The sequence below is a fragment of the Pelophylax lessonae genome (assembly GCF_965119305.1).
Source record: "Pelophylax lessonae genome assembly, chromosome: 9".
In the NCBI taxonomy this organism is placed as follows: Eukaryota; Metazoa; Chordata; class Amphibia; order Anura; family Ranidae; genus Pelophylax; species Pelophylax lessonae.
This window is the reverse complement of record NC_138776.1, coordinates 225,908,067-225,934,519: the sequence shown is the minus strand read 5'-3', so window position 1 is coordinate 225,934,519 and position 26,453 is coordinate 225,908,067. Positions and strand designations below refer to the sequence as shown.

General features: G+C 46.0%; 1 protein-coding gene across 1 annotated transcript in view; it reads left to right on the top strand.

The window, feature by feature from the left end:
• SLC43A1 (solute carrier family 43 member 1) overlaps positions 1-26,453 on the top strand; it is a 1,050,749-nt gene that overhangs the window by 952,321 nt on the left and 71,975 nt on the right. The window contains exon 14 of the mRNA XM_082268121.1: positions 7,682-7,805. Coding sequence (XP_082124247.1) covers positions 7,682-7,805 — 124 coding nt within the window. The remainder of the gene's footprint in view (positions 1-7,681; positions 7,806-26,453) is intronic.

Genomic DNA, 26,453 nt, shown 5'->3' with positions numbered 1-26,453 from the left:
CGGTAGTTAGTTGTGGTGGGGGTGAATCCAACCTTATACCATGCAGAACCTCTTCCTTCAAGGAACGGACAACTCCAATAATGCGTTTGTGAGGTATTATAGGAACGGAAGGAATTTCAAAGTAGTTTTCTTCAGTTAGTCGTGATAGTGCATCCGCCTTTTTGTTCTTATCTGCAGGTGTGTAGGTCACTAGGAAGTTAAACCTTAGAAAGAATAGTGACCATCGTACCTGTCGATGCGAGAGAGTTTTGCTAGTCTGAAGATATTGGAGGTTTTTATGGTCCATGTATATAATTATTGGTAATTGGGTGCCTTCGAGTAAATGTCGCCAATTCTCCAGAGCCAATTTTATAGCAAGCAGTTCCTTCTCACCCACGGGTAATTTATCTCGGGACTGCTCAGGGATTTAGAAAAAATGGCGACTGGATGAAGTGGTGAAGTGGGGGTAGGTCTTTGGGAGAGTATTGCTCCTACTGCCAGGTTTGACGCATCTACCTCCAGAATGTATTGGAGGGATGGGTCTGGATGGCGTAATATGGGAGAGGAAGTAAACCTTGTCTTTAACAAGTGGAAAGCCTTATTTGCTTCTTCTGACCATTTAAATGGTATTTTTATGCTAGTGAGCTGTGTGAGGGGTCTCACAATAGCAGAAAAGTTTTTTATGAACTTCCTGTAGAAATTTGAAAATCCCAGGAATCGCTGTAGCGCCTTGCATGTAGTTGGTGTAGGCCAATCCTGAATGCAGGATATTTTACTCATGTCCATCTCGATTCCTGTTTTGGATATGATGTAGCCTAGAAAGAGTACCTCATCTTTATGGAACAAGCATTTCTTCAGCTTCACATAAAGATTATGTGCAAGCAATCTCGATAATACAAGTCTTACATGTCTTATGTGTTCAGACAGGGTCCGTGAATATATAAGTATATCGTCCAGATATACCACAACACAGACATCTAGTAAGTCTTTAAAAATATCGTTTATAAATCGTTGGAAAACTGCAGGGGCATTGCATAGGCCGAATGGCATCACAAGATATTCGAACAATCCGTATCTAGTTCTGAACGCAGTCTTCCACTCGTGTCCATCACGGATTCGAATGAGATTGTATGCTCCTTTCAGGTCTAATTTTGAAAAATAGGTAGCTCCACGCACCTGCTCAATGAGCTCAGGGATAAGCGGTAGAGGATAGCGATCTTTTATTGTGATAGCATTCAATTTCCTGTAGTTGATGATAGGTCTGAGACTTGAATCTTTATTGCGAACAAAAAAGAGTCCTGCTGCTGTGGAAGAAGTGGAAGGTCTAATAAAACCTTTTTCCAAGTTCTCATCCAAATAGGTTTTGAGATGGGCAAGTTCATCCTGTGAAAGAGGATAAACATGACCGAACGGCAATTTGCTATTTGGGAGTAGATCAATGCTACAATCATAGTCTCGATGAGGAGGTAATGCTTGAGCATTTTTCTCAAGAAAAACCTCAGAAAGATCCTGATAACATAGTGGTGCAATCTCATCTGTCACCACAGACAGATCTTCCCGGAAAACGGGAGGTTACACGTTTCCTCGCAATAACAAGAAGGGAAGGTCAAGGAATGTTTCTTCCAATCTATGGTTGGTTGGTGTGTGTGCAACCAGGGAAGTCCCAACACAATGGGAAAGTGGGGTGATGGTATTAAATCGAAGGTAGAAGTCTCCCTATGAGACTCGTTAATAGTGACTAGAAGTGCTTGTGTCTGATCGGTGATCGGACCAGAGGATAACGGAACACCGGTAATAAGACTTACTGAGACAGGTTTGAGTTTAGAAATAGGAATTTTATTTAAAGCAGCAAAACATATATCCATATCATTTCCACAAGATCCTGTGTCAATCATGGCCTTAGTAGTAATCCTGTTCTGGTCCCACTGTAATGTCAAAAAAACAGAAATGTAGGGGTTAGTGAATGAAGTTGTCAATCCTCCTAGAGAGACATGTGAACACTCACCCTTCTTTTTGTTGACTAGGGGACAGACGTTTATCTTGTGATCCGGGGATGCACAGTACAAGCAGAGATTTTCATTTCGTCTTTTGGCTTTTTCCATAGTTGATAGCGGTGGGCGTATGGTTCCTACCTCCATAGGAACGGCCAGACTCAGAGAGGAAACGGATAATGGCATTCCCATCTTTTCAGCCTTTCTTTCTCGTAGTCTTCTATCTATGGTAATACTGAGTTGTATTAATGCATCCAGGGTTTTTGGCAGATCCGCTCGGGCGAGCTCGTCCTTAACGGCTTCTGATAGGCCAAGCCTAAATTGGGTTTTCAGAGATGCATCATTCCATTCTGAATCAAGGGTCCATCTCTTGAACTCTGCGACAAAGTCTTCCACAGGCCTCCTTCCTTGTTTCAAGGATCTTAACTGAAGATCAGCAGTACTCTGCCTATTGGGGTCATCATATAGGCTAGTGAGCTCTGCCAGGAACAAGGCATAGGAGTTGAGAAGCTGGTCGTTTTTCTCAAAAAGAGAATCTGCCCAGGCTCGAGGATCGCTTGATAGGTAAGAAATAATAGTACAAACCTTAATGTGATCAGTAAGGTAGGTACGAGGTTTTAGCAAAAAAAGTAACTCACGCGTTTTTAAATTCGCGAAATTTTTTTGCGATCGCCTGTAAATACCAAAGGGGGATTTATCTTGGGTTCAGGGGACTGAGCAGAGGTAAGTTGTGTCAGTCTAATTACCTGCTGCGACAGAGCCTGATTGTCTTCTTTTAATTCAGCAAGTGCGTGTATTAACGCAGATACTTGCTGTTTTAATTGTGTCACCTGAGTGGTTATTTTTGGAACTATTTCTGCTGAATCCATTTTTAGGTTCGTTCAATCTGTAATGCTCCTGCGTTTTTATATGGTGTGGATTTTCAGCTGCAGAAATAGTTCCACGTCAGTAGTCATGTAAGAGATATGCTGAGATACCATTCCCAACCTCAATGACTCATCATGTGTGGAAGGTCTTATTTCAGCCAGTAAATACACACAATTAGCAAGCTGGTTCTTAGAGTGACTTTATGCATGTGGTAAGACAATGATGAAGGTTGAGGGATAGGTTGAGTGGAGGTGGTAGGTGATAGACACTTGAAGGTGAGACAGTAGCAGATGGATGCAGGAAGGTTTAGCAATGTTGTATGATAGCAGATGATAGAATAGCAGGTGGACATACAAAAGAGATCAACCCAGTGCAGAAAAGTAGCAGTAGTCTCAAGAGCTAGCAATCTAGTTTATGCAGATGTGATAAACAGTCTCTACTATGCAGAGCTAGATAGTGTAAGCTTAGTATAAGTTTATAGAGAATTCCCCTGCGGGGTACTTAGCACTATTAGCGATACAGCCGAAGGGTGGTTCAGGAGAGGCGGATGATCCAGTAGCGGGATACAGGTATCAGCGCAGCGAGGTTCCGTCAGCGAAGTAAGCTTGCAAGCATGGAAGCTTCAAGCAAGGTTAGCATCCAGATAAGGGTGTTTGAACGAACACATGTGAGTGAGAACCGACGCCTTAAATAGCCATCTAGTCCGGCGCTGAGTGATGACAGCTCCAGTCTTAAAGGTGTATGCGCACCTTTCCAAAAGTAAATGGTAGGGCGCATACACTTGTGGAAAGTGTAATTTAGGGTACCAAAGGTACCGGAACATTACACATATCAGCGAGGAAGTAGTAACGTATCTGGATTTACTAAACAGGAAAAAGAAAAAATTTACACCAAAACGTACTTCAAAGAAGTCGATCGCAACAGTTATTTACCTGTCACAAGCTGCCACCATATAAACTGGATCTGGAACATACCGAAAGGACAACTACTTAGGATAAACAGAAATTGTATGAAAAATGAAGACTATGAAGAACAAGCACAAATCCTAGGCCAGAGATTCATTAATAAAGGATACGAACAGCAATTCATTGAGAAAAAGATCGAAGAAGTAAAAAATACACAAAGAGGAGAACTATTAAAGAACAAGGAAAAAAATAAGTTTACAGACAAATTGCCCATTATATTGGATTATAACATGCAACACAAAGCAGTAGAAAAAAATAATAAAGAAACATTGGCACATTTTAAAAGCAGATAAACATTTAAAAAGGAAACATCCCTGAAATACCGAAATTTGTTTATAGAAGAGTGCCTACAGTGAGAAATAAAATAGTAAAGAATATCGTTGACCCCCCAAAAAAGGCATTTTCATTCTTCACAGGAAAGGGGTTCTTCCCGTGTAAAAGATGCTTCGCATGCCAAAAAACTAAACAACCTAATAAGAAGATTCTGGAATTTACGGCCACAAGCAATGGAAACAATTTCAAAATTAATGACTTTATATGCTGCAATACAGAAGGAGCAGTATATGCTTTAGAGTGCAGTTGTGGGCTGCAATACGTGGGTCGCACAAAAAGATTACTGAGAATTCGAATCAAAGAACATGTGAAAAGCATCATTAAGGGCAGTGACAAACACAATGTTTCCAGGCATTTTGCAAAATACCATCGAAAAGATCCAACCCAATTGAAATTTTGGGGTATAGAACCCTACAAAAAACATTGGCGAGGTAGCCATAAAGTCTGTACCCTAAGCAAAATGGAATCCAAGTGGATTTTTAAGATGGATTCTTTTACCCCCAAAGGCCTGAATGTAGAATTCGATCTCAGTTGTTCGTCTTAATAAACTCCATGTTTTTATAATGCCGGAATTGAGCGAAGTTTTAACCCACTTCCGGGTCGTTAGCAAATATCCCGATGGAAGGAAAGGTTGAATAACTAGCAACTGCCATTAGCATAACAAGCGGGCGGGCAGAGAAACTAAAAATGGTCGAAGGAGAACTTCCGCCAGGAAGCAATGTACTAGAACTCCAAAAAAATGGCGGCCGGTAAACATCCGGTTTCCCCGCTATAAAATACACGTCACTCCAGCTATAGCCACTCCCTGAGGAAGTCGTGACGTAACGCGTAGGAGGAGCTCTATACCCGGAAGTGACGTTACAAAGGAGCCCGAACTCCACAGTGGCGGTTTTTTTCAATACATGCCGATTTTACTTCGCTATACTGTAAGTGCAAACTTGTATATTTTAAATAAAAAGCTTGATATACTGCACCATGAAAAGTCTTTGTTTCTGAGGCACAATAAGACCGGATAAGGATAGGATTAGGAAAACGAACCGGACAAATACCCATAGGAATCCTAGAAGTCTGTTCCAAAAAGGGATCAAGGATCCGGAGTGAGGCAAACTGAGTCCACTGAAAAGTCTGGATAGATAACAGAGGCATATTTGTCTTGCCTATAAAGGTGAGAGGCTAGAGCACATAGAGGTGACACATAAGGTGGAGGAGACCACAGTCACTTGATTCAACTATTGAAGCACGGTCACAAAGAAGAGATTTATACACAAGTTTTCTTTGAAATCTATTTATTTTTGGACTATCCTAGCCGATATTGTTTATTCTAAGGATTGCAACAGAGCTGTTCACAGATTGCTTTTTTCAACACCTATTTATTGTAACAAGCATGCAGCACTTTATTTGAGCACATATATTTTATTTACCTTTTATGAATTGGATTGAAGACTAACACTGTGTTTATATATATATTATTTTATTGATACATTTTTATCATTTTATGTGCAAAAAAGAAGAATTTTGATATTTCATCTATTATTTATCTATCTATTGATATACACATTGCTTTGATTAGCACCACGCACCTGCACCTTTATCACTATTTTTTGTCAATATACATGTATACACATATTTATCACACCGAGCACCTTTAGACCAAGATCTGTGCACAATATACCCATCAACCCAAATAGAGATTTATAAGAGTTAACCCCTGAAGCGCACCACTACTTCCTTAACAATATTTTTTAACTGTTTTAGTATCAGTCTCCGTGGCGCTGCAGCAGGGAGTCTCTTATCACCTCAGATAGCGCAGGGATCACACTCACCCTTTTTTTTTTTCAGATATAGGATCCGCCCCGGGTGCCAAATGCTCTAGGTACGCCCCTGACTCTAACTCTAAACTGGTAACCGTTAAAAAAGCGTCGCCTATTGAGATCTCTATTGACCGGAGTTTGTCGCCATCCTACGGGTGTGCGCAATTTTAAACCGTAACATGTTGTGTATCTATTTACTCGGCGTGACATCATCTTTCACAATATACAAAAAAAAAATTGGCTAACTTTACTGTTTAGTATTTTTTAAATGCATTGAAATGTGATTTTTCAAAAAAATGGCGTTTTAACCACTTGCCGACCAGTCACTGGGACTGTACTGCGGCAAAGTAGCTCGTTCCCGTCCAGCGACATAGATCTACGTTGCTGGACTCCCCCTTGTGGGCGGCCCCGCCGGAGGTTCACTCCCGCTTTTTTCAGTCACAGCGGGAGTCGGGCCAGGGGAGGTCACCGCCGCTCTTCCCCGATCGTCGGGGAATCGAGTCTGGAGATCCACACGCTTGTGTAAACAAAGCGGGCGGATCTCCTAAGTGACAAACAGTGACAGATTGCAGGATTCAGCATAGCTGAATCTGCGATCTGTCCCTGTGTCACTCAGTCACCTCCCCCCACACACGTCAGTAACCCCAAAAGTGTCAAAAATGTCAGTCAAGGGTGACTGAAAAAAAAAAAAAAAAATCGCAGATCGCCGCCATTACTCGTTAATAAAAAAAAAAAAAAAAAAAACACCAAAAATGATAGAAATCTTTCCCTTGGTTTGCGCAAAAGTTATTGCATTTACTAACTAAATCAAAATACGCTTATTGTGATTTTTTTTTTACCAAACATAGGTAGCAGAAAACAAATTGGCCAAAAATTAAAAAAAAAAAATTTGATTTTTACATTTTGTTTTTGGGGAATTTCATATAAAAAATGTGAAAAATATTGTTATTTTTTTCACAATTTATGCTCTTTGTTTATAGCGCAAAAAGTAAAAATCACACAGGTGATCAAATACCACCAAAAGAAAGCTCCGTTTGTGGGAAAAAAAAAAGGACGCAAATTTTGTTTGGGTATGGCGTCGCACAACCGCGCAAGTGTCAGTTAAAGTCGCACAGTGCCGAATCGCAAAAAGTGGCCTGGACGTAAGACAGCAAAATCCTCTCGTGGTAAAGTGGTTAAAGACCGCTGCGCAAATACCGCGTGACAAAAGTCTTTGCTAAAAAAATATATATAATGTTTGGGGGTTCCAAGTAGTTTTCTGGGAAAAAATACTGATTTTAACTTGTAAACAAAAAGTGTCCGAAATAGGGTTGGGGCTTAAGTGATTAATTAATACTCTGTTGTGGCTTCAATCTTGTTATACTCCTCTTTTGGTAGATTTTTTTTAAAATGAGTAGGCTCTACTGGAGGATGGAAATACAAAGGAATAGGCGGAATATGCCTTTAAAACTGTTTCTTTTAATATGGTCAAAACACCTACATGTAAATTACTTTCCACATAGCGTGTAAAACACAATGACCTAAAAATGACCTGAAATGTTGGTAAAATATGTCAATATACCGTATGACCCATTTATCAGCAATTAAGAGTAAATTTACATAATTAGACATGTGTATTGAAACATAACTTTTACCTAGCATTTTATATTTTGTAACTTTTTCTTTGTAATTGTAATTTAAAAAATGTAAATAATGTTAAACTTTTTCACCATTTCTCTTTTGATTCCTATTTTAGTTTTCCATCAGGCCATTTTGGCACCCTAACTGGCCTGCAGTCCCTACTCAGTGCTGTGTTCGCTTTGCTGCAAGAGCCCCTGTACAGAGCCATGCTTGGACCCTTCGGTGGGAATGCATTCTGGGTAACGTTTGAGAAATATTATAGTTTAAATGCAAATGTCAACAACTCTCTCAACCTTCTCTAACTCAGGTACATGAAAAGGACTCCCAACATCCTTTTACAAATAAAGCAAATAGGTATTCTCACACTCTGTATCCACATTGATCCAAAATTCATGTTTATTAGGACTTAAAAAATCTCCAGCAACTAATTTCAAGCCCTTTTTAATTCGTAAATTACAAATAAAAACACAGACGCTTTTATGTATTAAATAATCTAGTGACTACCTGGTAAAATATGGAAAATCCTCATTCACATATTTATTTTGTTAAAAATATAGTGTGAGCAAACCCTGTTTTGGTCCTAGTCTGCTTAGTCTTAGTGACTAAGATAGTCCTCGACGGATAGTACATTTTTGGATGTGTGCAGAAGAGTGCTTCTGTACATGAAGAATTCTCTGCAACAGTCATACAGTGATCATCTCTACAGGGCACCCTTGGAAGTCCTAGTTCTGAGCTCTGCTACATGTATCTGACCATATTATTAGTATTATTATTATTATTATACAGGATTTATATAGCGCCAGCAGTTTGCGCAGCGCTTTACAATGTGAGGGAAGACAATACAGTTACAATACAATTCAAAAACAGGAGGAACTAGAGGGCCTGCTCATTAGAGCTTACAATCTAGAAGGGAGGGTCAAGTGAAACAAAAAGGCAATAACCGTGGGGGATGGGTTGATGGAGAAAATGGAGGTATATTTGTTATGTGTGGGTAGGATAGGCTTCTCTGAAAAGGAGGGTTTTCAGAGATCGCCTAAAAGCTAATAGAGTAGGAGATAGTCGGACAGATAAGGGTAAGGAGTTCCATAGGTTTGGAGAGGCTCTGGAAAAGTCCTGGAGGCGAGGGAGGTGACGAGGGAGCTAGAGAGCAGGAGGTTTTGAGAGGAACGAAGAGCGCGATTAGGTTGGTATTTTGAGACTAGGCTAGTGATATAGCTAGGGGCTAAGCTGTGGATTGCTTTGTAAGATGTTGTAAGTATTTTGAATTTAATTCGTTGGGTGAGCGGAAGCCAGTGGAGGGCTTGACAGAGGAGCAGCGGACGCTGAACAATTGGTAAGGTGGATGAGTCTGGCGGCAGCATTCATGATGGATTGAAGGGGGGATAGCCTGTGTAGAGGTATGCCAATGAGAAGGGAATTGCAGTAGTCGAGGAGCGAGATGACCAGGGAGTGAACTAGGAGCTTTGTTGTGTCTTTGGTTAGAAAGGGGCATATTTTGGAGATGTTGCGGAGGCTGAGGCGGCAAGATTTGGACAGCGATTGGATGTGGGGTTTGAAGGAGAGTTCAGAGTCCAGGACAACACCTAAGACCTTGGCATGCGGGGATGGGCTGATAGTAATGCCATCGATATTGACGGAGAAACCAGGGGAAGGGGCACGTGGTGGAGGAAAAATTATAAGCTCGGTTTTGGATGGATTGAGTTTGAGGAAGTGGTGAGACATCCAGACCGATATATCTGATAGTAAAATAGTGATACGTGAGGAGACTGAGGGAGAGAGCTGAGGGTGGATAAATAGATTTGGGTATCGTCAGCGTAGAGATGGTGTTGGAAGCCGTGGGAGGCCATCAACTGACCCAGAGAGGAGGTGTAGATTGAAAATAGGAGGGGTCCAAGAACAGAGCCTTGGGGGACCCCAACAGAAGGGAAGAGGAGAGGAGGAAGTAGAATTGTACATAACGCTAAAGGTGCTGTTGGATAAGTAGGAAAATAACCAGTGAAGAGTACAGTCACGGAGACCAAAGGCATGGAGTTTTTTGAGGAGGAGGGGATGGTCAACCGTATCAAAGGCAGCAGAAAGGTCCAGGAGTACAGAATAGTGTCCATTGGTTTTGGCCATTAGTAGATCGTTTGTCAGTTTGAGGAGAGCAGTTTCAGTGGAGTGTTGAGGCCGAAATCCAGACTGAAGGGGATCAAGGAGGCTATTCTCTGCAAGGTGGTCGCACAGTCGGTTGTAGACTAGACATTTGAGGAGTTTGGATGAAAAGGGGAGCAAGGAAATAGGGCGTAGGTTGTTCAGATCGGTTGGGTCCAGTGAGGGCTTTTTAAGTATGGGGCTGACTAGTGCATGTTTTAGAGAGTTGGGGAAGATGCCAGAAGAGAGGAAGAGATTGAAGATGTGGGTTAGAGAGCGTAGAATAGGGCCAGAAGGTGAATGTAGCATTTGCGAGGGAACAGGATCCAAAGGGGAGGTGGTTAAGTGGACGTTAGCAAGTAGTTTAGCAACCTCATCTATAGTGGCGGGGTTGAGTGAGGGAAGTAATGATCGCACCTGTTGGCATGAAGCATAAGGCATGGAAGGTATATGAACAGCAATGATCTCCTTACAAATTGTATCAATCTTCTGTTTGAAGTGGTAGGCAATCTCCTGGGCAGTGAGTGAGTCGGTGGGGGGGTATTGGAGGACGGAGTAGAGAATTAAAGGTAGTGAAGAGTTGCCAGGGGCGTGATGACTAGGGATGATCGAACTTTTGAAAAGTTCGGTTCGACCAGAACACCCGAATTTCCCGAAAGTTTGGGTCCGGATTCCAGAACCCCATTGAAATCAATGGGACCCGAACTTCTGTAATCAAAAAACACAATTTTGAAGCCCTAAAACCCAATAAATGCCCCTAAAAAGTGCCTAGGGTTCTGGTTCATGCCCCAGGGACTATAATAACATAAAAAAAGTTCTTAAAAATTGTCGCTTTTGATAGAGAGCGAATTATTGAAAAAATTATTGAAAAAAAAAAATGAGATTTCTTTGGATTTAGTGTCTGGGGCATCTAAAAAGTGTACCTGTGAAGTTTCAGCTCTGTAGCATGTCCAGAACCAGAAAAAAAAAGATTTTTCTTAGAATTTTTATTAGCGCAGGGATGGGGTTCCGCTACTTTCACACCTGGGCGTTTTTGTTTCAGGCATTTATTGGGCATTTTTTTGGGCGTCTTTGGAGGCAGGCATGACATCTGAACTTCTGTGTAGGGGTATATATACACACACACACATATATGTATATACACACATATAGGTGTGAAAGTAGCGGAACCCCATCCCTGCGCTAATGAAATTATTTGCAGGGATGGGGTTCCGCTCCTATCACACCTATATGTGTGTATATATACATATGTGTGTGTGTGTGTATATATACCCCTATACAGAAGTTCAGATGTTATGCCTGCCTCCAAAGACGCCCAAAAAATGCCCAATAAACGCCTGCAACAACACACCTGGGCGTTTTTGTTGCAGGCGTTTATTGGGCATTTTTTGGGCGTCTTTGGAGGCAGGCATAACATCTGAACTTCTGTATAGGGGTATATACACACACACACACACACACACACGTATATATACACACATACACACATATAGGTGCGATAGGAGTGGAACCCCATCCCTGCAAATAATTTCATTAGCGCAGGGATGGGGTTCCGCTACTTTCACACCTATATGTGTGTATATACATATATGTGTGTGTGTGTATATATACCCCTACACAGAAGTTCAGATGTCATGCCTGCCTCCAAAGACGTCCACAAAAAAGCCCAATAAACGCCTGAAACAAAAACGCCCAGGTCTGAAAGGAGCGGAGCCCCGGGGGGCGTGACCGAAAGCATCCGAGGAGGACCCTGTGAGAGAGCTCCGAGACAGGCTATTCAATCTAAAGCCATCCGCAAGTTTTGGGCACTAGATGGCCGTTTAAACAACCCTGACAGACTCTCTGGTGCCCCTTTCACATATTGAGGCTTTTTGACTAAAATCGGCGGCCCGATTTTCTCCCGGGGACGGTGCGGCCTAGCAACGGCCGGAAGCCACGGACTCGCCTGAGAAGCCCGCGGCCTCGCCAAGCCATTCGGAGCGCTACGGGCGCCCCCTGGAGTGGGAACCGGTTGATCCGTGCTACGAACCATCCGCCTGTGTATGTACTGGGAGATTACTCCCTGAAATACCTCTTAGGCCTACAAATAGATACAAGCCGCGGCCTTGCCTGAAAACGCCGTGATCGCAGCGGGGGAGCTCTTAGTGTCTACACAGCACCCCCAGCCATCCAAAGTCATCGACACTCCCCCAGAGACCCATCTGTGCCACCTACATTGGTCACAGACCCCTCTGGTGGCGATGGACGCTCGGGTGCCCCTGGACCGGATTCAGGGCCTACACAGCAGCCGCAGCCGCGGCCTTTCCTCACGGGCAGCGTGATCTGGCATCCAGAGATCTGGTAAGCGGCAGTGATCCCCCTTCAGGAGCCCTATGTTTCCACCCTCCGCTCCTCTGCCATACCACCCAGCTCTGGGACCTACAACTACCTCAGATTCTTAGGGAGCCACCCGCCATCTTGGCTGCTTGAGTCACAATAATAGTCCTTCATCCCAGCACTAACTCTCTGCCTCAGGACGTTTACTTACTGGTCCTATACAGCTGTTTCCACGCTCAACATATCATATCCTCCTCAGCTACCAACTCCACTGTTCCTATGGCGGCATGTGCGGAGCCTTCTAGGCAAGACATGACAGCCTAGAGCTCCGCATCTCTGGGGATAGGACAGCCAAGCCGATTCGAGTCACCGACACCTACCTTACCTCTAACAGACCCAACTGTTTGACCTACCTGCGATGGTATACGGAGGCACCAAGTCAAAGATAAAGACTAAATCCATCCGGGACGTGCTAATCAAATCATCTTCCAAGATGGCGAGCCCGCCATCTTCCAGATCACCTCACACTATCTCCCGTGTGCATTCCTCTGCCCATCCACAGGAAGGGGACCTTCACCCTGACTTTAGACTGACCCCACTTATGCTCACTACGCTTCACAAACTGACCTCCTCCAGCAATTCGAGCGGATGCTCACCCGGGCCCTGAAAACTACCTCAGATGCCATAACTGACAGGCTCACACATGAAATCAGAGAAGTGGGCCACCGCACGACTGTACTAGAACAGCGTACTGATGAGCTAGAGGTAGCGACAGGTAACCATGCTGAGGAGCTTGAGACTCTCAGAGAGGAGAACCTGACCCTGCAATCCTGCTTGGAGGACTTTGAGAACAGAGCCAGGAGATCCAATATACGGATCAGGGGCATCCCGGAATCTGTTGAGGACCTTCAATCCACCATAACAGCGCTTTTTCAGGAACTAGCCCCTTCTATACCAATTGAGCGATTAGAAATGGACAGGATTCATAGATCCCTAGCCCCTCGCTCTGACAAAGGACCCCCAAGGGACATAATAGTGAAACTTCATTATTTCCGCTCCAAGGAACAACTCATGGCTGTAGCCCGCAACCGGGAAGCCTTAATCTTTCAAGGTCATCGCTACCAGTTTTTTCAATACCTATCACAAGCCACCCTTGCTAAGCGCAAAGCTGTGAAACCTCACTTGCTAACCCTGCAGCACCATAAGATCATCTACCGCCGGATCTTTCCCTTTGCGGTACGTTTTTCTTACAAAGGTACCTCCTACCAATGTAAAACATCAGAAGACCCGCAACACGTTTTCCAGGAACTCCACTTGACGCCCCCAGAACATTCGCCAGAAGGCTCTAAACGCCGAGCTACATCCTCCTCACCACAGAAATCGCAAGCCCACGCTGGTCAAGTCGCCCAACCAGGAACCCACAAGAGAGGCCGCTATTCTTCACCAACTCCACATCCTGCTCAAGCTCCAGAAGACTCCATGGACTGATGGGACACCGTGCCGTTCACCAGCGTTCCAATGCCTCGGCAAGCGCTTTGCAGCTCTGCCGACCCCTTTGGGTACCACGGTTCTGGTGTCCCCTTGACACAGTAACTATGACCCTTTTTTTCCTCACACTACGCAGCCAGTTATGCTGCTCGGTGCACTCATACTAGGCACTTATGGTTGTTTACTTGCCCCCCGCATTGACCCCCCCCTATACTGGTCGCACATTACCCACGGATGGGTCGTAGTGGTTCTCGCTATGCCTGCTAAGCAAGCTTACTAACAGTCGGCCATGCCATCTTCTCTTCCCCCAACACCATCACTGCCTGTTCTGAGTGCATTGGTATGCTGTAGGAACTCGGGGCTAGATACCCCTACTTATGTTGATATAGTTGGGTATATTTGTCCACCTTAATTAGTTTTACTGTTCAGAGTTTACTGTATAAATGACTCGAATTATTTACATCATTACATTATAAGTTTTCTTAGGCTGTCCTAGTCCCAGGGACTGCTCACTGCACCCCACTTTTTGTCCACTAGAGCCAGCCCTGTTTGGATTGGCATCTATTGGACCCTTTGATTCCTTCCGGCGGGAACCACAGTTCCTTCTGGAGGACCCCTGTAGGTTTACTTAACCTTTAAACGCTCCCTAAGCTTCTCTTTCCCAGCTTCCCTACCCCCCCTCTCCTTCCAGTCTACCTTCCCTTACCGTCCCCTTCCCCCCCCCCCTCCTACCCCTGGAACCCGACTCCTACTTCCCTCTCACGACTTCCAATCTTCACCGTGTCAACCTTGAATGTGCTTACCTTAAATGTACAAGGCTTCAATTCCCCTTCTAAACGAGTAAAAGCTTTCCGGTCGTTTTCTTCACTATCCATTCATGTGGCTTGCCTTCAGGAGACGCATTTCTCATCGCAATCTACTCCCAAACACTTTGGTCACCAATATCCACAGGTCTATACGGCCTCTGTTCCCACTAAGCAACGCGGGGTACTGATTGCATTTCATAGAACTACTCCTTTCACGCCTCGGAAAGAGATTAAAGACCCAGAGGGTCGGTACCTTCTCCTGGTTGGTCAACTTCTTGACTCTGAGGTATCTTACTATGCCCCTAACAAAAATCCCCAGGCCTTTCTTTCCCCCCTATTGTCCGTCACTGACACGCACAAGAGCGGTACGCTATTGCTCTGCGGCGACTCAAACCAAACGCTCTATCCCTTGCTCGACAAATCCCCTACCCCGACGACTCCACAACGACTCTTTTCAACAGCTCCTGAACCAACACTCTTAGACACATGGTGCGAGCACAACCCATGCAGCGGCAATATACTCACTACTCTCATCCACAAAGTATTTTCCCGAATTGACCACATTCTTACCCATGTGGGCACGTCCCCACTTATCACCGTTTCTACCATTATACCGTGCTCTTGGTCTGGTCATGGTGCCGAAACCTAACCTTCGCACTTGGCAAATCAATGACAGCATTCTGGCCAACCCTACTCACCGCCAGGAAATAGAGCGAGCCATCACCGACTACCTGACTACTAACTCTCAACCAGACACATCCCCATTGACCTTGTGGGAAGCCCACAAACCCGTTATTAGAGGGGTTTGCATTAGCAGAGCCTCCTACATATGCAAGGAAAAGCGTCTTCTGCTCCACAAGCTTGAAGCAGCCTTTTACAAGGCCTCAGCGGACTTTCAGGAGACACCCAAGCCTTCCACTAAACAGGCTCTTGACAAAGCACCTCTGGAATTAGACCTCCTCCTGTCGGAATCGGCGGAACAAACGCTCTGAAAATCTAAACACACTTTATATGAAAGCGAATAAACCTGATACGTTCCTAGCTCTGACACTGCATAAGGCTGACTACACTGCGAAACCCATACGTCTTAAACTATCCAAGGACACCTACTCCAGCAATCCCCTTAAAATCCTATGCAAATTTTGCGACAAACTCTCAACACTCTACAAGAACCCCTCTGGGTTCGATCACAGCTGGACGCTCTCCTGTCTTCCGTCCAACTCCCTTTCCTGTCATCCGCCCATAGGGAAATACTGGAACAGCACCTCACAGCTGAAGAACTGCAGCAGGCTATAAAGTCTTTGAAACCACGTAAGCGCCCAGGCCCAGACGGCTTCTCCGCTACTTATTATAAATGCTTTGCAACCATTCTGATCCCCCCTCTGGTAGGAGCGCTCATTCCTTGCTCGATGGGCACCCCATCCGAGAGAAGTCACTTACGGCTGCGATATCCATGATTCCTAAACCCAACTCCGACCACACTTCCTGGTCTAACTTTAGACCCATCTCCATACTGAATATAGACATTAAGCTACTAACCAAAGCCCTTTCTACCCGTCTCAATACCGTCATCGGAACTTTAGTTCACGCTGACCAAACGGGCTTCATTCCGTCTCGCCAAGCTGGTGATAATGTCAGACGAGCTACTCTTCTAGCCCACATCACTAGACAACGCCGCATTCTCTCCTGCTTCCTCTCCCTCGACATTTGCAAAGCCTTTGACTCCTTATCCTGGCCTTACCTCACCTCGATCCTCGGTCGTTGGGGATTCAGCTCTCATTTTATGCAATGGGTAAATGCCCTATATCGGAAACCCTAGAGCATATGTTCACTATTCAGGCTTTCGATCTGACTCCTTCCCCATTGAAGGGGGCACGCAACAAGGCTGCCCCCTCTCCCCCCTTCTATTCGCCCTAGCTATTGAACCCCTTCCTATGCTTATTCGTGCTGATCCCAATATTAAGGGACTTGAGCTGTGTGGGCATCACCATAAACTGCCTCTTTGCGGACGATGTCCTCGTTTTTCTCACTGCCCCCCTATTGTCGGTTCCTATCCTCCTACGCACCCCAGCGAACTTTGGCTCAGTCTCAGGCCTTGTAGTTAATCCTCGCAAATCACTAGCTTTAAATGTATCTCTCCCAACCGATGTCCACGACCACCTTAGGTCCTCACTCCCGTTCCCTTGGGCGACTTCGTATATCCCTTATCTGGGAGTTAAACTCACAGCAGACCCTGCTGGACTCTATTCCGCTTATTACCCCCACATGCTGTCTACACTATCGAACCTCATGTCTAAAATGGTCCTCCCTGCCCCTATCTTGGATGAGGTGGGGAAAATCAGTGCTTAAGATGTCCATTTTACCCAAAATCTTGTACCTCTTTCGGGTACTCCCCATACAGGTGCCGGCCTACTACTTACGCATCTTACAGAAACGAGCCTTGGACTTCATTTGGAGCAACTCTAAGCCTCGCCTACCGAGACAGACGCTATACCGCCCACGTATTCGCGGCGGGCTGGGTGTACCACATTTCGCCAAATATTATTACGCAGCACAACTGGCTCAGCTCCCTAAATACCACGCCACAAAAGGAAATTCCGCTGTGGGTGTCCCTTGAAGCAGTGGAAAGTGATCCGTTATCTGTGGCCAACCTGCTCTGGCTACTGCCCTCGCAACGGAGGAGTATTACTAACCCAATCACGAAACATAGCTTGACTATCTGGGATAGACTTAGCCGACGCTTCCACCTGCAATCTCCCCATAACCCCCTACTTTCTTTTCTCTGCAATCCATCCTTCTACCTGGCCTGGTCCTCTCGGACCTCCTTCTCCGCCTGGACTAGTGCTGGTCTGATACGGGCCCATCAATTCTTCACTCCGCGCACCTTTTACCCATTCCCTACCCTGCGAGAAACTCACAATCTCCCATCTGGGGAAATATTCCGCTACCTACAACTCAAACATTTCTTTACACAAGCTACTCTGGTTAGAGAGAACACCACCACCTTCGACATTTGAACGCGCATGCAATACTGACCCTCACAGACGAGGGCTCCTCTGACCTCTATGCCCACCTCCTGTCTGCTCAGGAGACCACCCCGCCCACATACACAGCCAAATGGGAACGAGACCTGCATATCACGCTTGACGATGAGGGCTGGATACAAATTTGGCAGGCTACCAAATCGGCATCCCCGAATATTGTAGCACTCAAAACCAATTACAAGGTCCTTACCAGATGGTATTTGGTTCCCACTAGGATCTCTAAATATGTACCTCAGTACTCCCCCTGTTGCTTCCGGGGATGCGACTCCCCAGGTACCCACGCACATATCTGGTGGGAATGCCCTGTGGTGCGAGCCTTCTGGTCCAAAGTACACGATACCCTGTCTACCATGTTTGGCACCTCTCTTGCCCCTGACCCGGCATCAGCTCTCCTGAATTGCAAGCCACCTAACCTCACCCACCGTCAATTCAATCTCTACCTCTATGTCACGACTGCTGCTAAGCAAACCATCGCGAAAGCATGGAAAACCCCCACGCTCTGTCATCTGGCCATGCTACACAGAGTTACCCAAGCCATGCTACAAGCTAAAACGGAAGCAATTTTGTTGGATATACTGACCCCCTATGAACGGCTCTGGCGGCCCTGGATTGACCATTGCCTACCACCAGGCCTTGACGACAGCCTTGTACTCACCTGATTGGGAAGTCCTCCTTACCGGCCCTCTTTCCCCACTTGGGCCCCTGGGGGGTTCGAGGCTTCCTCCGGTTACCTGCTGTTACCTCCCCCCCATAACCCTCTCCTACCTACCCTGATTTTATCCCAACGCTGCCTTCCCAGCCCCCCCTCCCCACTCGGCCCCTAGCATATCTCATTAAGTGTTATACCTTTGTTTTGGTTGAGACCCCTTCTATGAGGGGGCCCATCCACACATTGTGACCTCGGCCACACCTTCAGTTTGTATGTGCCCTTACTGCTTCTCAGTCGGGATGCCGGGTCGATCTCTTATGCGCATCACATTGTTACCTGTTCCTTGAATGTTATATGCTCTAGTTTTATATTTTACTGTGACTTGTTGTATCACGGCATGTACCTAATCTTTCTACTGCATGTTACTGTACCAAGTTTCTTTTGCCTTCAATAAAAAACGTTTAAAAAGGAAGGAGCGGAGCCCCATCCCTGCTCTACTGCAATTCTAAGACAAATGATCTTTTTTCTCTGGCGGTCACCCTGACATGGAAGAGTTTGGTCACCCTGGCATAGCAGTCAGAGTCAGTTCACCCTAAACTACACTACAGTCACCCTGACACTTAACACTTTCCCTACAGAAACTAGATTATTGAATCTAACTATAGTGGTATATAGTACCCTAACTACACTAGATATCCCTTTCCTCACACTAATAATTGCTAAATGACACTTTTGCAGCAGGAGTAACAGAAATGCTTCCACTCTTCCACAGCCCCTGTATTACAGTGCTAGAGATTTGGCGGGGCTAGGATATATACTGGGGGGCGTATTCACTACTCATTGGCCTCTGGACCCCCTAGTCACTCCAATCACATTCCTAGCATCCTCCTGCCTCCTCAATTGGCTTTTACTGATGTTTCTGCTCCAATCACGGGCTTTTAAAGCCCAGTTCCTGTCCCATTGCATTTTGGGCGGTTCTGGTTGCCGAATTCCGAACTTTTTCCTCAAAAAGTTCGGAATTCCGCCGAATTTCGAACAGTCAATGTTCGGGTCGAACCGATGGTCGACCCGAACCGTTCGATCATCCCTAGTGATGACAGGCTGTTAATTAGAGTGATAAAATGTTTGGCAGTGTGGAGACTGGAATTGTATTTTTGGAGGGCAGATGTTTTATCGGTTGAAATCCTTCTGAGACCTACAGGAGGGGGAAGTCACTTTAGATGCTTTTTCATGCCTCATTCACACCATCTGCAGAAATCTGCATTTCTCTATTGTTCATTGACGGACGCAGTTCTCTGATCCATACCAGTAGAGTTATACTGCCCCCTACAGGAGTAGGACACTAGGCAGAAAAAAGTTCTGGCTATGCCTATGGGCAGTCCTGGAGGGTACACCCTCTCTCTTCCTGCATAGGATGTCAGTTTTAATCTGCTTATTCAGGAGTAAGGACCTAGTTCCTTACTGGGGTTTTTTTTAATGTAGATTTTTTTTAGCTAGCCTTTTTCTCCGGAATTTTTTCCTGTGAGATCTTCAAGCAACTATGCTGGGCTGGGCGACGGGCTGAATCTCTGTATCCAGTGGTCATCCCAGTCTGGCCAGCGAGCGCGTGCAGGCCTTAGCTCTGCGCTTGTCGGCCGAGACATAGTCCCACTGGATGGGGACTGGCCCAGCGAGTTAAACGTCTCACCAGGACGCACACAAGAGGGTCTAGGCTAATGTCGCAGCATTCCTATTTGACCGACAGCCCCCCCACTTCGGTGGCGTGGGGTCCTGTCAGGATATGTCACCCATCTGTGTTCCTTAGTATGGTGAGTAAACGTTCTTCCCCCTTCCCTGGCGGATTTTGGGATGGACGCGGGCCCGCTCCCTGGGACGGTCGGACCCTCACACTCCTGGGTTTCCCTCTATCCTATTCTGATTGCTCATCTAGGGACTGTGAGTCATGAGGGTAGTCTCTCCCTCTCTGTGGGGTTCATTAGCACGTGCCTGAGCTCCGGGGGGGTGCTGCTTTAGTTAAAAAAAATAAAATGTAATTTTTTTCATTTTTTTGCAAATTTTGCTGGCGGGTTCCTCAGGTTCAGTATGGACCCTGCAGGCCATGTGTTCCCACCTTACCCCCTCACCGAGGCTGCACGGCCTTCCAGATCTCCACTGTCCATCAATGCTTTTTCTGCGTTTTGGGAAGCATTTTGGCCCGGGTGGAGGTGGGAGGTGCGCTGACCATCGACCCCTGCCTCATCTGATGTCTCGGATAGAGATGGATGAACATTGGCGGGGCGGTTCGCGAACGTCAGCCACAAATTTTCTCAAAAGTCCGAACCGCGAGTTCGCGGCGGGCCCCACTGACTTTAATGGTAGGCGAACTTTAAAAACCTTTAGGTCATATTTGCACCTACAAAAGGTGTACTAGCAGTGCACAAATAGTCCCAGCACATGGACAATGTCATAACAAGTATTGCAATTGAAAAAGTTGCCCTAATTTTTTTTTTTTTTTTTTTTTTTACAGCAAAAAATTTTTTTTGTTCATAAATCAGCCAGAACTGACAGTAGCCAGTAAATACATGTCTAATACATATAGGGTCCATTCACACATCTGTAAAATGGGTCCGCATCCATTCCACAATTTAACGGAACCTTTACAGACCCATTGATTTTCAATTCCAGTCTGAAAAATTAGGCATTCACAGGATAAAGTGTCGGCCATTCAAGGCCCCAAAAATTAGCCCACATGGGTTTACCTGACAGCTAAGCACGTTGTATTCTGTGGCTGAAGGTACATTAGGCATTCACAAGATACAGAAGTAAGTGTCGGCCAATATTGGCCCCAAAAATTAGCCCACATGGGTTTACCTGACAGCTAAGAATGTAGTGTATTTGATGGCTAGAGGTACATTAGGCATTCACAGTATAAAGTGTCAGCCTGTATAGGCCCCAAAAATTTGCCCACATGGGTTTAACCGACAGCAAAGAACATAGTGTATTTGATGGCTAGAGGTACATTAGGCATTCACAGTATACAGAAGTAAGTGTCGGCCTGTATAGGCCCCAAAAATAGCCATTCAATGGACATAAAATGCCTTTTATGCCGCTGTATTTAGCAAAGACAAGGACCAGGAATTGTTGTGGGTGGATGGTGGTCTGGCAGATATTTGCGGCCTGTCATGAGGAATTTCAATGAAACATGGTTTACTGGTCACATGTGTTGAATTCCTCAGAGATCCATGCCTCATTCATTTTTATAAATGTGAGGTAGTCTACACTGTCATGAGCTAGGCGAGTGCGCTTATCGGTCACGATCCCCCCTGCTGCGCTGAACGTCCTTTCGGAAAGGACACTGGACAGGGTGCAAGCCAACAGTACCATTGCAAATTGTGCAAACTCTGGCCAGAGGTCAAGCCTGCCCACCCAGTAGTCCAGGGGTTCATCACTCCTCAGAGCGTCCACATCGGCCGTTAACCCGATGTAGTCGGACACCTTTTTTTATGCTCCAACATTTAAGCCACAGAAGCCTGCCTTTTTCCAGAACAACTTGATGACAGCATCATAGAAGGTGGAGTGTTGGACAACTTTGAGCAGACAGGAGAAGGAGAAGAGGCTGGACAGTGAGAGCCTGGAGTGTGGCTTTGTGGGTTCTGACGGTGTTGCTCCCACTGGGCTCGGTGATGGGATTTCAGGTGCCTTCTTAAGGCAATTTTCCCTAGGTGAGTGTTGGGCTTACCGCGATTTATTCGTTGACTGCAAAGGCTGCAGATGTGTCACGGAACCATGAACCAGACGTACAACAACAGATAAGTGAAAATAAGAAGGCTTTATTGAAAATCAAGCTGTAAAGCAAAAGTCCAAACGGATGGCGAAACCGAGGCAGAGTCCTTGCGAAGCCAGAGGTCAGGAACCAGGAGGGTAGTCAGACGAAGCCAGGATCAGGAACCAGCAGGGTAGTCAGACGAAGCCAGGATCAGGAACCAGCAGGGTAGTCAGACGAAGCCAGGATCAGGAACCAGCAGGGTAGTCAGACGAAGCCAGGATCAGGAACCAGAAGCAGCAGCAGTCTTAGAAGCATGTGAACACAGGAGGACCAAGCAAGGAACTGAAGCCACAGACCTCTATATATGAGCTAGGCATCCAGCTCCTCCCAGTGGGAAGGAGGAGCCGCAGGGTGGGAGGCTACAAGAAACCCAGAAACCAAGATGGCCGCCAGCACATGTCAAACGAAGGAGAACAGCAAGAAGGTAAGACCATGACAAGATGGCAATACTGTTGTCAGCAACGGACACATTAAAAAAAGCCCACACTGCAGAGCCATGTGACGTGTCATGGGAGCGCGAGATGGGACTGTACATGGTTGATGGCTCGCTCCGGATACATTTGCAGTCTGCTTTGTACCTCTTGTGCAATGCAAGTTCTGCCTGCCTCTCCTCCCTATCTGCCGGTCCGTCAGTTTGCCAGTTCTACAAATAATTGGCCAGTAACTGTTGTCACTGTGTGTAGCACAGTTAACACAGCAAAAGAGGCCAAATTTTTGCAGGACTAAAATACAATCTTAGAAAAGTATACTGTTAAATAACACCTCACTTCAATCTGTGGTATTGGGGGGCCACAGGTTTATCACTAGAGATGGCCTTGTGGTTCGCGGCAAATTTTGCTTGTTCGCTACCTGCCTAATTTGCAAACACATGGCGTCGTTCGCGGCGGCCATATTTGTTTACATTGGGGAGAACTTTGACCTGTGACACAGCCGTCAGGTGGAACGGGACAGCCAATTGAAACATTCCAGCACATGGACAGTCCCCATACCCTATAAATAGACCCGATCTGGCGGCCATTTCACATTCCGCTTTCTGCCAGTGTAGGGAGAGGTCTGCTGTGCTCGTCAGGGAGAGTTTGCTAGACACATATAGCGTTGTGAAGATCCATAAAAGTCCTTTTGAGGGCTGGTATTTTTCAGTTTAGGTCTACTAGTATCTTTGGAGCTTAGGGGCAGGTATCCTGTGGTTGCTTTAGGGACAGTTAGACATCAGCTGCAGTCACAAATCGCTCTGTCAATGTCCACAAAAGTCCTTTCCAGGGCTGGTATTTCGGTATAGGTCTAGTATCTTTTGAGCTTAGGGAGAGGTATCCTGTGGCTGCTTTAGGGGCAGTTAAAGATCGGATGCCGTCACACACAAATCGCTTTGTCAATGTCCACCAAAGTCATTTAAAATGCTCCAGTGTTGCTATAGGGTCTATTAGTCTCTTTACTATAGGGCCAGGTATCCTGTGGTTGCTTAAGGGGCAGTTAGAGATCGGCTGCAGTCACACACAAATTGCTCTGTTAATGTCCACAAAAGTCATGTAAAGGGCTGCAAATTTTTTGGTATTGCTGTTCAGTGCAGTGGGGGAAGGGGTGTTATCTACACAGACACATGGTCTAGCAAACACGGGCAGGGAAGCTATATCACTTTTACTGCCCACTGGGTGAACCTTCTAACGGCCGTTTAGCATGCAACCCATGTAGATTTAGTTGTACCGCCACCGATTGCAAGCAGGCCTGCCTCTTCTCCTCCTCCTCCTCCATCCTCCCTCTCCTTCTCGGCTGACTCCTCCTCTTCCACTGCTACTGTCTCTTCTCCTGCGCCACCCAAGATCCCCAGAACCTATTCCACATGCCAGGTGAGACGTTGCTTGCCATGTTGTGCCTGGAAGCCAAGAGCCACACTGGTCCTGCACTCCTTTCAGCTTTGCGTTCACAGGCAGATCAGTGGCTGACACCGCTGAATCTGTCAGTTGGTAAAGTGGTGTGCGACAACGGTGCCAATCTGCTGATCGCGCTGAAACAGGGCAAAATAACACACGCGCCATGCATGGCACACGTCCTGAACTTGGTGGTGCAGTGATTCGTTGCCAAATATCCTGGGGTCCAGGACGTCTTGCGGCAGGCCAGGAAAATCTTGGGCCATTTCCGAAGATCTTACACAGCCATGGCTCGCCTTGCATCTTATTTGTGACTGCCTGACGCGATGGAACTCAACGTTGCATATGCTCGATAGGCTGCTCCAGCAGAAACATGCAGTTAATGACTACCTGTTCGAACTCGGAGGCAGGACAGGTTCTGGGGAGCTTGGGTTTTTTTCACCTCGCCAGTGGCTGCTAATGCGGGACGCATGCTGACTTCTGCGGCCATTCGATGAGATCACCAAACTGGTCAGTCACAGCCAGGGCACCATAAGTAACATCATACCTTATGCCTTCTTTCTGGAGCATGCATTGCGTTGTGTCATTGATGAAGTCGTCGAGGAGCAGGAGCACGAAGATCAGGAAGTCGCAATGTTGGATGAATTCCCAGGGGGTGCTACTCCATCTGAAACAAATCCACAGCAGGAGTCTGAAGATGAGTCAGAGGAGGAGGATGGTGCTGGGGGGATGAGGAGGAGCAAGAAGAGCATGCTTTAAACCTTTCTGGGATCCCTGGTGTTATCCGTGGATGGGGGGGAGGGGGGGAGGAGAACGAGGACGACATTATCCTGGATGATGAGCTGGAAGCAGGCTGCTATACCGCTTCCAGTTTAGTGGGAATGGGGACCTACATGCTGAAGTGTTTTAAAGGGGACCCCCGTATAAAACGCAAAAAGGCCAAGGACCAGTACTATGTGGCAACGTACTTAGACCCCCGGTACAAACACAAAATGGCAGAAATGTTACCACAATCATAGAGGGCGGTCAGAATGCAGCACTTCCAGGCCTTGCTGAGGGAAATGCTGCATTCTGCTTTTCCGTGCGCTGGCAGAGAAATGTCCAGTCACAGAGAGACAGTTGAGGGTAGCAATCCAACAGCGCCTGAAAGAAGAGGGCGGTTGGAAGAGGTCTTGGTCACTTCAGATATGAGATCCTTCTTTTAGCCGAACCATCGACAGCTGTGCTCCGGATCCAGCATGAGGGAACGCCTAGACCGATAGGTGTCCGACTACATCGGGTTAACGTCCGATGTGGACGCTCTGAGGAGTGATGAACCCCTGGACTACTGGTCGGGCAGGCTTGACCTCTGGCCAGAGCTTGCACAATTTGCAATGGAAATGTTGGCTTGCCCCCCGTCCAGTGTCCTGTCCGAAAGGACGTTCAGTGCAGCAGGGGGGATCATGACCGATAAGCGCACTCGCCTAGCTCACGACAGTGTAGACTACCTCACGTTTATAAAAATGAATGAGGCATGGATCTCTGAGGAATTCAACACATGTGACCAGTGACCAGGTTTCATCGAAATTCCTCCACCCACAACAATTCCTGGTCCTTCGCTTTGCTACATGCAGCGGCATAAAAGGCATTTCATGTCCATTGAATGGCAAATTAACGGGGACTTTCAGGGCCGACAATTATTTTTTCTGTGAATGCCTAATGTACCTCCAGCCACCAAATACAAAGTTCTTTGCTGTCAGTTCAAACCATATGAGCTAATTTTTGGAGCCTATACAGACCGACACTTCCAGTTCTGTGTACTGTGAAAGTCTACCGTACCTCTAGCCATCAAAAACGACGTTTTTTGCTGTCAGTTCAATCAATGTGAGCTAATTTTTGCAGCCTATACAGGCCGACACTTCTGTATACTGTGTGAATGCCTAATGTACCTTCAGCCACAGAATACTACATTCTTAGCTGTCAGGTAAACCCATGTGGGCTATTTTTTTGGTGCCTTTTATGGCCGACACTGTTACCTGTGAATGCCCAATGTACCTTCAGCCACAGAATACTACATTCTTAGCTTTCAGGTAAATGCATGTGGGTAATTTTTGGGGCCTGGAATGGCCGACACTTCTTTATCCTGTGAATGCCTAATTTTTCAGACTGGAAATGAAAAACAATGGGTCTGTAAAGGTTCCGCCAAATTGTGGAATGGATGCGGACCCATTTTACAGATGTGTGAATGGACCCTATATGTATTAGACAATGTATTTACCGGCTGCTGTCAGTTCTAAACCTAAAGGTTTTTAAAGTTCGCCTCCCCTTAAAGTCAAAGGGGCCCGCCGCGATCTCGCGGTTAGCGGACTTTTCAGAAAATTTGCGGCTGGCGTTCGCGAACCGCCCCGGTGGATGTTCGTCCATCACTATTTATCACACCAGTTCTACAAATAATTGGCCAGTAACTGTTGTCATTGTGTGTAGCACAGTTAACACAGCAAAAGAGGCCAAATTTTTGCAGGACTAAAATACACTCTTAGAAAATTATACTGTTAAATAACACCCCACTTCAGTATGTGGCATTGGTGCAGAACACCTGTCCAAAAAATTGGCCAGTGAGTTAGGCGCTGTGTGTACCAGACTTCACTCAGCAAACTAGGCAATATTGTTGCATGACACAAATACACTTGAAAAAGTCATTGAAACTTCAATATGTGGCATTTGGGGGGGGGGGGCAATTGGTCTATCACACCAGTTATAATACATTATAAGTGCTTTTGTCACTGTGTGTAGTGTTGCTGC